Here is a 14,089-nt window from a genome sequence, read left to right on the forward strand (position 1 = left end):
GCTGAGCTATCGGCAGAGCTATCAGTTATTAAGGGCGGAGCTATCAGTTTTTAGTGTGGAGCTATAAGTCATTTAGGGCGGAGCTATTAGTCAGTTAGGGCGGGGCTATCAGTCATTTAGGGCTGAGCTATCGGCAGAGCTATCAGTTATTAAGGGCGGAGCTATCAGTTTTTAGTGTGGAGCTATAAGTCATTTAGGGCGGAGCTATTAGTCATTTAGGGCGGAGCTATCATTGCTTTAGTGCAAAAAAGCTATTTAAAAAGGCTAAACAATAATAACCTCACACACACACGCTCACTCATGGTCTGTATATTCTTAGACAGGTGAAATGGGTCTCACTCAGAGTGTCGGTGAGGACGGCCTGAGGTTCGAGGTTTGGGTTCGGCAGGCATCTCGAACCCGGGACTGTTTGACCCTGCAGACGGCCAGCGCTCAGGAGAGAGCGAGCTGGACACACGACATCGCTCAGCTGCTGTGGACACATGCTATGCACAACACCGGTCAGTACGCGCACACACACACACACACACACACACACACACACACTCATCAGCCTCTCTGATCTGCTGGATTCATTATCAAGCATTAGTTCACCTAAAAAAATTATAATTTGATTAATAAGTTGGCATGACATCTAAATTTGCTCTTAACCTTCTTTCCCATCTTTTCTTTACTTCTGTTTAAATGGAATTTCTTTAGGGAGGGACTATTAGTCCTATAGGGCGGAGCTATCAGTCATTTAAGGTGGAGCTATCAGTCATTTAGGGCGGAGCTAATGGTCATTTAAGGTGGAGCTATCAGTCATTTAGGGTGGAGCTAGTGGTCATTTAGGGTAGAGCTATTAGTCATTTAGGCAGGGCCATCTGTCATTTATGGCGGAGCTATTAGCCATTTAAGGCGGGGTTATCAATCATTTTGGACGGAGCTATCATCATTTAGGGCAGAGCTTTAATTCCATTGGGTTGGAGCTATCAGTCATTTAAGGCAGAACTAGCAGTCGTTTAGGGCGGAGCTATTAGTCATTTAAGGTGGTGCCATCTGTCATTTAGGTTGGAGCTATTAACCATTTAAGGCGGGGTTATCAGTCTTTTAGGGCGGAGCTATCAGTCATTTAAAGTGGAGCTATCAGTCAGTTAGAGCAGAGCTATAAGTCATTTAAGGTGGTGCCATTTGTCATTTATGGCGTAGCTATTAGCCATTTAAGGCGGGGTTATCAATCATTTAGGGCGGAGCTATCACTCATTTAGGGCTGAGCTATCAGTCATTTAAGGTGGAGCCATCTGTCATTTATGGCAGAGCTATTAGCCATTTAAGGCGGAGTTATCAATCATTTAGGGTGGAGCTATCACTCATTTAAGGTGCAGCTCTCAGTCAGTTAGAGCAGAGTGATTAGTCTTTTAAGGTGGTGCCATCTGTCATTTATAGCGGAGCTATTAGCCATTTAAGGCGGAGTTATCAATCATTTAAGGCGGAGCGATCAGTCATTTAGGGCAGAACTATAAGTCCATTGGGGTGCAGGGATATCAGTGCATGTCGTTTCTGCCCTGCTTTCGTCCAATCCTCAACCTTCCTCCATTTTATTAGCAACACCCATCTCCAATGATCCAATCAGTTCCTCAAAGATGAAATCATGCTCCTAGGTTTTCTGCTCATTTCAGGACTGTTTCAGTTGGATGTACTGTATGTCACAGTATGGGGGAAATGGACATTCCTAATGTTCATGCCAACTTTAATTACCCACCCTCATGTCCATCCCAAACCCTGAGACCTTTGTTTGTCTTCAGAACACAAATGGAGATGAAATATAGAGCTCGCTAGTTCAGAAAAAGACATAAAAACACTGTCAAAACAGAGATGACATGAGTAAATATGAACAGATTTTCATTTTTGGGTGAACTAACTTTTTAATAATGCAGTCCAGAACATTTTTAGATTGGAAATGTCATATTCAGTGATGTTTATAGACTGAACATGTTTCACACATTCACTTGAGCTCATCGCTTTCTCTAAACCCCATTGTCCCATTTTACTTTTACAGATGTCTCCTTGCTCAGTAGTTTGACTGATGTCTTGTAAAGCAGAGAGCGAAATGTGTTTAACATGATTCTGGACATTTAACATCAGGGTTAGCTGTCAAAAAGCCATTAGTTAAATACCACAAACCTGTGCTTAATTAACTAAGTGCTCGTCCTGCCTAATTAATGAGCTCTTAAATACTAATACTTTGCAGTTATTGACCCAGTTATTTATGTGTAATTAAGACAACACTAAAAGGCAGTTTAATTACACTGTGTGTGTGTGTGTGTGTGTGTGTGTGTGTGTGTGTGTGTGTGTGTGTGTGTGTGTGTGTGTGTGTGTGTTTATGTATAGGTGTTTCCCAGTACCGGGTTGCGGCTGGAAAGGCATCCGCTGTGTAAAACATATGCTAGAATAGTTGGCGGTTCATCCCGCTGTGGCGACCCCTGATGAATAAAGGGACTCAGCCAATTGAATGAGTTATAAAGTGTGTTAAGAGCTTATTTTGGAAAGTTAAATAGTAGATTCAGACTTGATGAAGGACATGCGAGTGTGAAGTGTGTATTATTGATGGTTTTAAGACTGTAACTGACTGGATCGTGTGTGTGTGTGTGTGTGTAGAGTTGTGTCTTAAGGAGTCTCTCTGTATGGGGATTTCCAGTAAGCTGTTACTGGATGTGACTGGAGCTCAATCTGCAGAACTGGACTCCAGCTCCAGCCTGAATGACAGAGGTACACACACACACACACATATATATTGGATATTACATGGACCGCCATTGTTTTGATATCGGGTTATACTAATAATACTGTCTATAGCCTAAACCGAACTCTACCCTCACAGAAACAACTGCACATCATTAGACACTAATAAAACATATTTATAAGCACGTTTAATTAGTGGGCACCTGTGAAATGTCCTCATTAGTAGGTTGTTTTGATCAAAAATCTTACTATGTTAGTGAGAACAATTGGGCGTTCACAAGTATAGCAGAACCAGCACACACACACACATTAATTCACAGCATTAAAACACAACCATTTATTCATACCTACTGATTAAGACTGTTCATAGGCTGGATGTTCTCTCTCTCTCCCTCTAATCCCAATCCATACAGCAAACAATCTGCACTCTTTCATGTCTAAATCAGTCAGTTTCGTGTGATTTGTGAGGCGTTTTCCCATGGAGACAAACGCCACCGAAAGGTCAACATGTACTGGTATTTATATTGTATTGGTAGTCTCCATAACATAAGGAATACAGGGTTCACACACACAATAACACACTCATTAACTCACACACACACACTGAGAGCAGATTTCTTCAACACATTTGTAATCACAATAGTTTTAACTCATCTCTAATAACTGATTTATTTTCTCTTTGTCATGATGACAGCACATAATATTTGACTAGATATTCCTCAAGACACTAGTATTCAGCTTAAAGTGACATTTAAAGGCTTAACTAGGTTAATTAGGGTAAAGTTAGGGTAATTAGGCAAGTCATTGTATAACAGTGGTTTATTCTGGAGACTATCGAGAATAAATATAGCTTAAAGAAGCTAATAATATTGACCTTAAAATGGATTTTAATAAATTAAAACTGCTTTTATCCTAGCCGAAATAAAATAAATAAGACTTTCTGCAGAAGAACAAATATTATCAGACATACTGTGAAAGAGATGAATCCTTGAATTTACTCAATTTTATTTTACAAAAAATAAGAGTCTTGGTGTGACTCTGGAGTCAGATCTGAGTTTCAGTAGTCATGTCAGAGCAGTCAGTAAATCAGCATACTATCATCTCAAAAACACTGCAGGAATCAGATGCTTTGTTTCCAGTGAGGACTTAGAGAAACTTGCTCATGCTTTTATCAGCAGCAGGGTGGATTACTGTAACGGCCTCCTCACTGGCCTTCCCAAAAAGACAGTCAGACAGTTGCAGCTCATCCAGAACGCTGCGGCCAGAATTCTGACCAGAAGCAGGAAATCAGAGCACATCACAGCTGTCCTCAGGTCTTTACACTGGCTCCCAGTTACATTCAGAATAGAGTTTAAAGTATTATTACTGCTCTATAAATCACTAAATAGCCTCAATACATTACAGATATGCTCACTGAACACACACCTAACAGATCACTCAGATCTTTAGGATCAAATAAACTAGAAACTCCAAGAGTTCAGTCAGAGCAGGGAGAATCAGCTACTAACAGCGCCCCCTGCTGCTGGATCAGCTTCCAGAAATGATCAGATGTGCTCCAACATTAGGCACGTTCACATCAGGACTGAACACACATCTGTTTAGCTGTGCCTTTACTGAATGAGCACTGTGCTACGTCCGACAGATCGCACTATTATGTGTTTCTCTTCTTTTTCAGTCTTTTATAACACATTTGATCTGTTTTTATGCTTATTTATTTTATTTTTTTATTATTTGTTTTTATTTCTCTTATACTTGTCTCTTTTATTCCTGTTTGTGTAAAGCACTTTGAATTGCCACTGTGTATGAAATGTGCTATAGAAATAAACTTGCCTTGCCTTGCGTTAAGTGGTTGTAAACAATTTATTTGGGCTGAATTTAAACAAACAAATTAAGTTGAACATTGTTAAATTTAATTTGTTTCTTTAAATTCAACACAAATAAATAGTTTGCAACAGTTTTTTCAGTGCACTGTGAACATTTCCCTGCCCTGATAAACATAATTTGATCTGATAACAGATCTGCACTGTACAAAATTCTATGATCAGTAAGTCATGACAACATATGCTTTTAGTTAATTATCGCTTACTAAACTAAGTGAATCATGTTCCAACTTAATTTTATGAGTTACGCGAGCTGTTTTACTTCCATCCTAGTGCTTATCTTTGTGTGTAATGCTCTGTGTGCTCCAGCAGGTGTCGCTTTATCACATGAGCAGATCAGTGTTACACTACAAGCAGAAAACATCAAGTAAATCACTGAGAAATGAGCAGTTTTCTGTCTCATTTGGGCAACATTTCTCATGTTCGTTTAGTAAATGTGCGGTGTTGTTTAAGCGTTGCACTTTTAACTGCTGTAACGAGCACTATAGGGATATATGGTAATCATATTTTAATGATATACGGTAATTATAGATGGGTTTTTCCAGAAAATATTGAATATGCGTATATTACATTCTGTTGAATCTCACACACACACACACACACACACACACACACACACACACACACACACACACACACTCATGTTCTCCACAGGTGAGATCAGATCCGTCCTGTAATATTCCTGTTGTGTTCTGATCCGTCAGTTCAGAGCAGTTGTTCAGATTCGTCTTCTGTGGGCAGCATGAAGGAGGATTCACCTGCATCGCAGACAAGGAGGAGCGCAGAGCACACGGGACACACACAGGTCAGTCACACACACATCAAACACACACTCTCTGTGTCATACACTGTACACTCATACACATCAAACACACATACTGTAGACTCACACTCATATACTGTACACTCATACATACATCATACACACGCACACACTCATAGCCACTAATACACACATCAAACACACATGCTCACACACACTTATACACACGGTTATACACACAGACAAGCACACACACCCATACTGTAGACTTTCACACAGTGATACACACACACATATATACAATGTATACTGATACACACACACACACACTAATAAAGTGTACACTTCTACACACACACACATATACACATCACAAGCTCATACACACACACACACACAAGCACATACATCACACACACGTATGCTCAAACACTCTTATACAAACAGATAAATACATGCGCGCACACACACACACAATCTCTCTCTTACACATACACACACACGTGCACACTCATATACTGTAAACTCATACACAAGTCAAACACACACACACACACACATATAAATATATATTCATTAATTTTACCTTTGGTTTAGTCCTTTTATTAATCTAATGGGGGGTCGCCACAGCGGAATGAACCACCAACTTATCCAGCCCATTTTTTTAATGCAGCGGATGCCCTTCTAGCTGCAACCCTTCACTGGGAAACATTCATACACACTCATTCACACACATACACTACGGACAATTTTGCTTTCCCAATTCCCTTATACTGCATGTGTTTGGACTTGTGGGGGAAACCGGAGCACCCGGAGGAAACCCACACGGGGGGAACATGCAAACTCCACACAGAAACACCAACTAACCCAGCCGAGGCTCGAACCAGCAACCTTCTTGCTGTGAGGCGATCGTGCCACCCACTGCGCCACCTTGCATATTGCGCGTTGCATATATACATACACACTCATACACACATACCCATACACATACTTTTATACAAACACAATCACATGTGCGCACACACACTCACATTCATACACTGTACACTCATATATATGCACACAAAGACACAATCATTCACACACTCCGATAAACACACACACACAATCACACACATGCACAAACACTCATATCACACACACTTATTCACATGTAGACAGAATCACACACACACTCTCTTAAAGATGAATACAGATGATGATGATGATGATGATGATGATGATGATGGTGTGTTTGGCTGTTTCCAGAGCTCTTCTCCCTCCACCTCAGTGTGAATCTCTTCAGCTCATAATGCCAGTCTTCAAACTAGTGTACGTATTTTAAACATTTTATCTTCTAACAAGTTTAACACATCACACATTTCACACACACACACACACACACACACACACACACACACACACACACACACACACACACACACACACTTTTACACTCATTGTGTGTTTAACCGCTTTAATATACTGCCTTTTGTCCTTTTCCAGACACAACTGGTGCTGTTTCTTTCACCAACACACACACACACACACACACACACATTTTGTTTTGACTGGACAACTGGACACACACTGGAGCAGGAGAGACGCTGGTGTGTGTGTGTGTATTCAGTATTTCAGGAGACTCCCATCACGTCTACAGTCTCCCTTTCTCATGTTTAAAGCGGATCAAGAACTGATTCAGCATCTCAGGCTCAGCCAACACACAACAACAGGTTACAAGTCAACATGAAATACACAGAGGAGTGCTTTTAATACACAACGCATGACTACCAAAGACAAACATCTTCATAATCTCGTAAAACAATGTCAGAATGTCCAAAGCCATTTTACAACAACAGTCAATTGTTATTAGTTCTTTAAGGTTTTATTCTGCACTGCAGTGTTGGGGAGCGTTACTTTTTATAGTGATATATTACAATCTTATATTACAACTTTGAAAAGTAACTGAAAGTGTTTGTTATTTACTTTAGAAAGTAACTATACACTCACCGGCCACTTTATTAGGTACACCTTATTAGTACCGGGTCGGACCCCATTTTGCCTTCAGAACTGCTTTAATCCTTCATGTCAGACATTCAACAAGCTACTGTAAATATTCCTCAGAGATTTTGCTCCATATTGACATGATAGCATCACGCAGTTGCTGCAGATTTGTCGGCTGCACATCCATGATGCCCAATCTACCGTTCCACCACATCCCAAAGGTGCTCTATTGGATTGAGCTCTGCTGACTGTGGAGGCCATTTGAGTACAGTGAACTCATTGTCATGTTCAAGAAACCAGTCTGAGATGATTGGGGCTTTATGACATGGTGCGTTATCCTGCTGGAAGTAGCCATCAGAAGATGGAGACACTTTGGTCATAAAGGGATGGACATGGTCAGAACAATACTCAGGTAGGCTGTGGTGTTGACACCATGCTCAATTGGTACTAATGGACCCAAAGAAAATCTCCCCCACACCATTACACCACCACCACCAGCCTGAAGCGCTGATACAAGGCAGGATGGATCCATGCTTTCATGATGTTGAGGCCAAATTGTGAGCCGAGCGTCCGAATGTGGCAGCAGAAATGGAGACTCATCAGACCAGGCAACGTTTCTCCAATCTTCTATTGTCCAGTTTTGGTGAGCCTGTGTGAATTGTAGCCTCAGTTTCCTGTTCTTAGCTGACAGGAGCGGCACCCGGTGTGGTCTTCTGCTGCTGTAGCCCATCCTCCTCAAGGTTGGACGTGTTGTGTGTTCAGAGATGCTCTTCTGCAGACCTCGGTGGTAGCGAGTGCTTATTTGAGTTACTGTTGCCTTTCTATCAGCTGGAACCAGTCTGGCCATTCTCCTCTGACCTCTGGCATCAACAAGGCATTTGCGCCCACAGAACTGCCGCTCACTGGATATTTCCTCTTTGTCGGACCATTCTCTGTAAACTCTAGAGATGGTTGTGCGTGAAAATCCCAGTAGATCAGCAGTTTCTGAAATACTCAGAGCAGCCCGTCTGGCACCAACAACCATGCCACACACATATAGTCTGTGTGTCTCCTAAATCCACTTTCTTCCCCATTCTGATGCTCGCTTTGAGCTGCAGCAGATCGTCTTGACCATGTCTACATGCCTAAATGCAGTGAGCTGCTGCCATGTGATTGGCTGATTAGAAATTTGCATTAACAAGCAGTTGGACAGGTGTACCTAATAAAGTGGCCGGCGAGTGTATATTACAATCTTGTCACTACTTTAAAAGTAACTAAAGTAATGTGTTACTTAGATAGGTTTTAAGGAAAATGTAAGAATGTTTAGGAGTTTAATAGTAAAAAATACATACCTTTTAAAAACCTGAAAATTAAAAGATAATTTGTTACTTTAGTAGTTGCAAAGGTAATCTGATGCCATAACTCAGAGTAAAGTAAGCTGTAACGCTCGACCCTCAACACTGGTTAACACAGCAATGCCAAACACTGCAGGTTTTAAAGTTAAAATGTGAAATATTTAGGAATGTAAAGATGCTTTCCCATTTAGAAATCTTATATAAAAAACAATATATGCAAATTTCATGACATACACATTCATTTTTGGATTAAACCCATAGAAATATGTCAGAAATGCAACATATATTTCAAAATATGACTAAAATGACTATTCAAAAACTATTCAATTATGAATATCTACATGTATGTTCAAATATATTTGACATCATTTTATATTTATATGTTTATATATGGCCATATATCAGATTAGGTCAGATTTTACTTGAAGGGGTGTTCGTAAGGCTCGTGAAACATTTATAATCATGACATAAACATGATCGTCTGGAGGCCGTTATAATTGTGAATTTTATAGCAGCGTCATTAATATTTTTACAGTGGTACAAATCGTCATTTAAATGTCATTAAATGCTAATAGAGCTGATGTAAATGTGTTTGACAAGAGTATTGACACTTAAAATAAATTTTAATGACGATCATGTTTATGGCGGATTTATGACCAGTTATGTTGTCTTGATAATGCCAAACCAATACATCTCAAACAATGTCATCTCTGTATTTAAAATGACATAACTGAGCTAATGACACTTAAAAACAGCTGTCATAAGCATGCATAAAATCTCATTCATAGTCATAATACATCATGTCATGATTTTAAGGGTTTTATCAACACCCCCTTCAAGTAAAGCGTTGCCAAACTGATATTTGGCCATATATGAACATATATAAAATTAGAGTTAATCTATTTGAACATCCATATTGGTAATTCCAGTGGTTAAAATATTTATATATCAAAGGCAATTCATTCAATATCCTAAAATATACGGTGCATTTATGACATATATTATATCGCATGTGAAATATTTATATATATATATATGTGTATATATATATGTGTATATATATGTGTATATATATGTATGTATATATATATATATATATATATATATATATATATATATATATATATGTGTGTGTATATATATATATGTGTGTATATATATGTGTATATATATATATATATATATATGTGTGTGTGTATATATGTGTATATATATATATGTGTGTGTATATATATATGTGTGTATATATATATATATATATATATATATATATATATGTGTATATATATGTGTATATATATATGTGTATATATATATATGTGTGTATATATATATATATATATATATATATATATATATATATATATATATATATATATATATATATGTATATAAATATGTGTATATATATGTGTATATATATATATGTGTGTATATATATATATATATATATATATATATATATATATATATATATATATATATATATATATGTATATGTATGTATAAACTGGAAGATAGACTAAGTATTTCATGTTGACTTTAAGGTAAATCTCTGATGAAATGAACGACGAATCGCTGTAAGTCGCTATTATTTTTGACAGTGCTACAGAAGTCACCTCAGGTCATAGTTCATTGAAAATATTTTGCACGATCCTCCAGGACGCAGATGTGGACCGTGTCCAAACCAAACACACGTGATTTATAGGATTACGCCGAAACACGAACTCTCGAAATATTACAAGCAGCCCAGATTGTGTCGGCGCAGCTTATTTTCAAGTGGCACTCGGTGATGCCAGAGTTAAACGCTTCAGCAGATTTGTGTATCGGACTTGGACTGTTTTCGGGCTGAGGACGCATCTGCTGTTTCGGCCCGTCTCCATCTCTCAGCGTCCTGGAGAAATGAGGAACGGTATCTGCTCCGTTCTCTGAGTTTAGCTGAGAAAACGGCAAAAAAATACTTTTATTACGTCGAGTTTTTGTCTTGTTTCTAGTTCAAATATCTATAAATTCTTAAATCAAGAAGCAATTTCTAGAGAGCAACCAAATATTGTGTTGTTTTCAGACATAACGAGGCAAAATTAAGTGAGTTTTTCCTTAAAAGCAACCCTGGGTATCAAGACACGCACAGCTGAAGTCTGAATTATTGTGAATTTTTGATTCTTCTTCAAATATTTCCCAAATTTCCACAGTATTTCCTACAATATTTTTTCTTCTGGAGAAAGTCTTACTTGTTTTATTTCGGCTAGAATAAAAGCAGCTTTTATTTTTATGTTTTTAACTAGCTCCCTTAAGCAATATTCAACCCAGGCTCATTGCAGATACGTACCCATATCTACATTGCTGGAAACAGCGAAATACGTAACCTTAGGTGTGTCTGCTCGCAGTTTTTATTCCTGCAAATCCACCAGAGGCTGCTGTGTACACGTTTTCATTCAATCATTTTTCTTCGGCTTAGTCCCTTTATTCATAAGGGCTCAACACAGCAGAATGAACCGCCAACTTATCCAGCATATGTTTTACACAGAGCTGGCCATTCCAGCTGCAACCCAGGACTGGAAAACACCCATACACACTCATTCACACACACTCATACACTACGGCCAATTTAGTTCATCAATTACCCTATAGCGCATGTGTTTGGACTGTGGGGGAAACCGGAGCACCCGGAGGAAACCCACGCCAACACGAGGAGAACATGCAAACTCCACACAGAAATGCCTACTGACCCAGCTGGGACTTGAACCAGTGACGTTCTTGCTGTGAAGCCACAGTGCTAACCGCTGAGCCACTGTGTCGCTTTTTGATAATCTCAAATTCCTCTCGCGCGTCCTCTTCTTGTGTAAATTTACCAGAAGGCGCAATATACGCCTCAGCCAACCAGGCCAGCTTGCTGTCGACTGACCCACCCACCCCCTTCTCTAAATCCAACCGATAGTGTTTTCAAAATCTATCTAAAATAAGAATACCCGTCACGGATGCGTGATTTCACCACCTTTTCAGCCTGTTGCTTATTTATTTAGTCCTCTGATGTATGCGCTGAGCTCCTGGGCAAACTGGTAATGCCAGAAAAGCTGTCCACACGGAGATAAGCCGTCAGCTTGAATCACGAAAATAAACAGAAGCCATCTGTGACGTCATACCCCCCCATAGCGTTCATTTTAAAGACGAAATGCAGCCAGGCGTACCTCTGGCTATATAATTTGTGCTCTGCAGAAATGTAGACAGGGGTACGTGTCCACAGTGAGCCTGCAATATTAGTGTTGGATTGTCTCCAGAACAAACCACTGTTATACAATGACTTGCCTAATTACCCTAACTTTACCCTAATTACCCTAGTTAAGCCTTTAAATGTCACTTTAAGCTGAATACTAGTGTCTTGAAGAATATCTAGTCTAATATTATTTACTGTCATCATGACAAAGAGAAAATAAATCAGTTATTAGAGATGAGTTATTAACACTATTATGATTAGAGATGTGCTGATAAAATCTGCTCACCGTTAAACTGAAATTGGTGAAAAAAGATACAGGCGAGCTAATAATTCGTGCAGTTGTACGTCAACATCTCGCCTTGCCTACTTTTCACAGCGATTGGTTTGTTTGTTTGATTGTGTCGTATGATTGTCTACTTTATTCATAATTTCACTTATCATTTTCTCTGGACAAGTGTCGTTTGGTGGAAAGTCCTTATATGGAGCTGGTGTGGGCGTGCATTATGCAAATTACTAACCTTGAAAATAAGCGCAATTATTAGTGAATGAGACCCAATATTTTTGGCTCACCATCAAAACTTTAATTACTGTTAATTTATTTTGTTTGTTTGATTGTGTCGTAGCTATGATTGTCTTCTTAATTCAAAATTTCACGTATAATTAACTCTGGACAAGTGTCGTTTGGTGGAAAGTCCTTATATGGAGCTGGTGTGGGCGTGTATTATGCAAATTACTAACCCTAAAACACTCTAAATTGACTAAATTTGAAGAACAAACTCATGCGCATCTTGTGAATTAGGCTGATTTTTTTTCGTGAGAAGTTCAAATATGAAAAACTAACTCGATTATCAGTGAGTGAGACCCAACATTTCTGGCTCGTCATGAAAACGCTTCTTGATTTAAGACGTTTTAGATATTTGGACTAGAAAGAAGACAAAAAGCAGTGTTTTTTGCATTGCTCCATCTGTCTTTTATTGCCTTGGCCGATCGCAGATCCAGAGCTGCGCTTCAGAAGAGCTGGCGTGTGTTTTTTCTGCTTTATGACTTATGTAATTATGAAACTCCGCCCTCAGCTTTTCCATTAGCAGATTCTGCACAGTCTTAAACAGTATTAGATGCTGGAACGCTAATCTACTCAAAGGTTCAAGCGCGTAAAAACTGACTCCAGCAACTGTAATCCACTTCTGAATTTATGAGCTCTGACTCTGGAAAATCATCCTTTATAAGCTCTGTTTGTGCTTTAAGTCATCTGTCTGCTTGCGTATATTTCAGATGGGGGAGAGTCTTACTGAGTGCTGATTAATCGACAGCCAAAGATTTGTGTTTGCCTTGCTGTAAAAAGGTTTCAAGTGTTGTTTATGGCGCTTCATATGCTGAAACACCTGTAAAAGCAAACAGACAGACAACAATAAAGCTACATATGCATTTTTAACATCGCAGGTTCAAAAGTTATGTGAAAATTAATGAAGCTTATTTTACACACACTGCATAGACCAATCCTTTACTTAAAGGAAGTCCTTTATAACATGACACAGTTTAGTTGACTTAACTTAATTTTTATAAATATGCTCATCGTTGATTCATAGTTTTTAATGTATTTAATTTTAAGGCATGTTTACTCACTTTTTAAATTAAAGCCAGCTTATCAATTGAAAAGCAATGAGTTTACCCACTTTTCAATAAGTAAAGTCAACTAATCACTTAAAGCAATGGGTTTACCCACTTTTCAATAAGTAAAGTCAACTAATCACTTAAAGCAATGGGTTTACCCACTTTTTAATAAGTAAAGTCAACTAATCACTTAAAGCAACGGGTTTACCCACTTTTCAATAAGTAAAGTCAACTAATCACTTAAAGCAACGGGTTTACCCACTTTTCAATAAGTAAAGTCAACTAATCACTTAAAGCAACGGGTTTACCCACTTTTTAATAAGTAAAGTCAACTAATCACTTAAAGCAATGGGTTTACCCACTTTTCAATAAGTAAAGTCAACTAATCGATATTAAAGCAACGGGTTTACCCACTTTTCAATAAGTAAAGTCAACTAATCACTTAAAGCAATGGGTTTACCCACTTTTCAATAAGTAAAGTCAACTAATCACTTAAAGCAATGGGTTTACCCACTTTTTAATAAGTAAAGTCAACTAATCGATATTAAAGCAATGGGTTTACCCACTTTTCAATAAGTAAAGT

The 14,089-nt window shown here is 38.5% G+C and overlaps 1 protein-coding gene across 1 annotated transcript in view; it reads left to right on the plus strand.

Annotated features, from left to right (window-relative positions):
• Positions 1 to 9,687, plus strand: part of arhgef40 (Rho guanine nucleotide exchange factor (GEF) 40) — a 59,564-nt gene extending 49,877 nt beyond the window's left edge. Inside the window, exons 23-27 of the mRNA XM_056462487.1 lie at positions 320 to 500; positions 2,638 to 2,748; positions 5,306 to 5,406; positions 6,613 to 6,675; positions 6,850 to 9,687. Of these exons, the coding sequence (XP_056318462.1) occupies positions 320 to 500; positions 2,638 to 2,748; positions 5,306 to 5,406; positions 6,613 to 6,639 (420 nt within the window). The 3' untranslated portion in view covers positions 6,640 to 6,675; positions 6,850 to 9,687. The remainder of the gene's footprint in view (positions 1 to 319; positions 501 to 2,637; positions 2,749 to 5,305; positions 5,407 to 6,612; positions 6,676 to 6,849) is intronic.
• The last annotated feature ends 4,402 nt before the right edge of the window (positions 9,688 to 14,089 follow it).

This window comes from Danio aesculapii, chromosome 7 (assembly GCF_903798145.1).
Source record: "Danio aesculapii chromosome 7, fDanAes4.1, whole genome shotgun sequence".
Taxonomy (NCBI): Eukaryota; Metazoa; Chordata; class Actinopteri; order Cypriniformes; family Danionidae; genus Danio; species Danio aesculapii.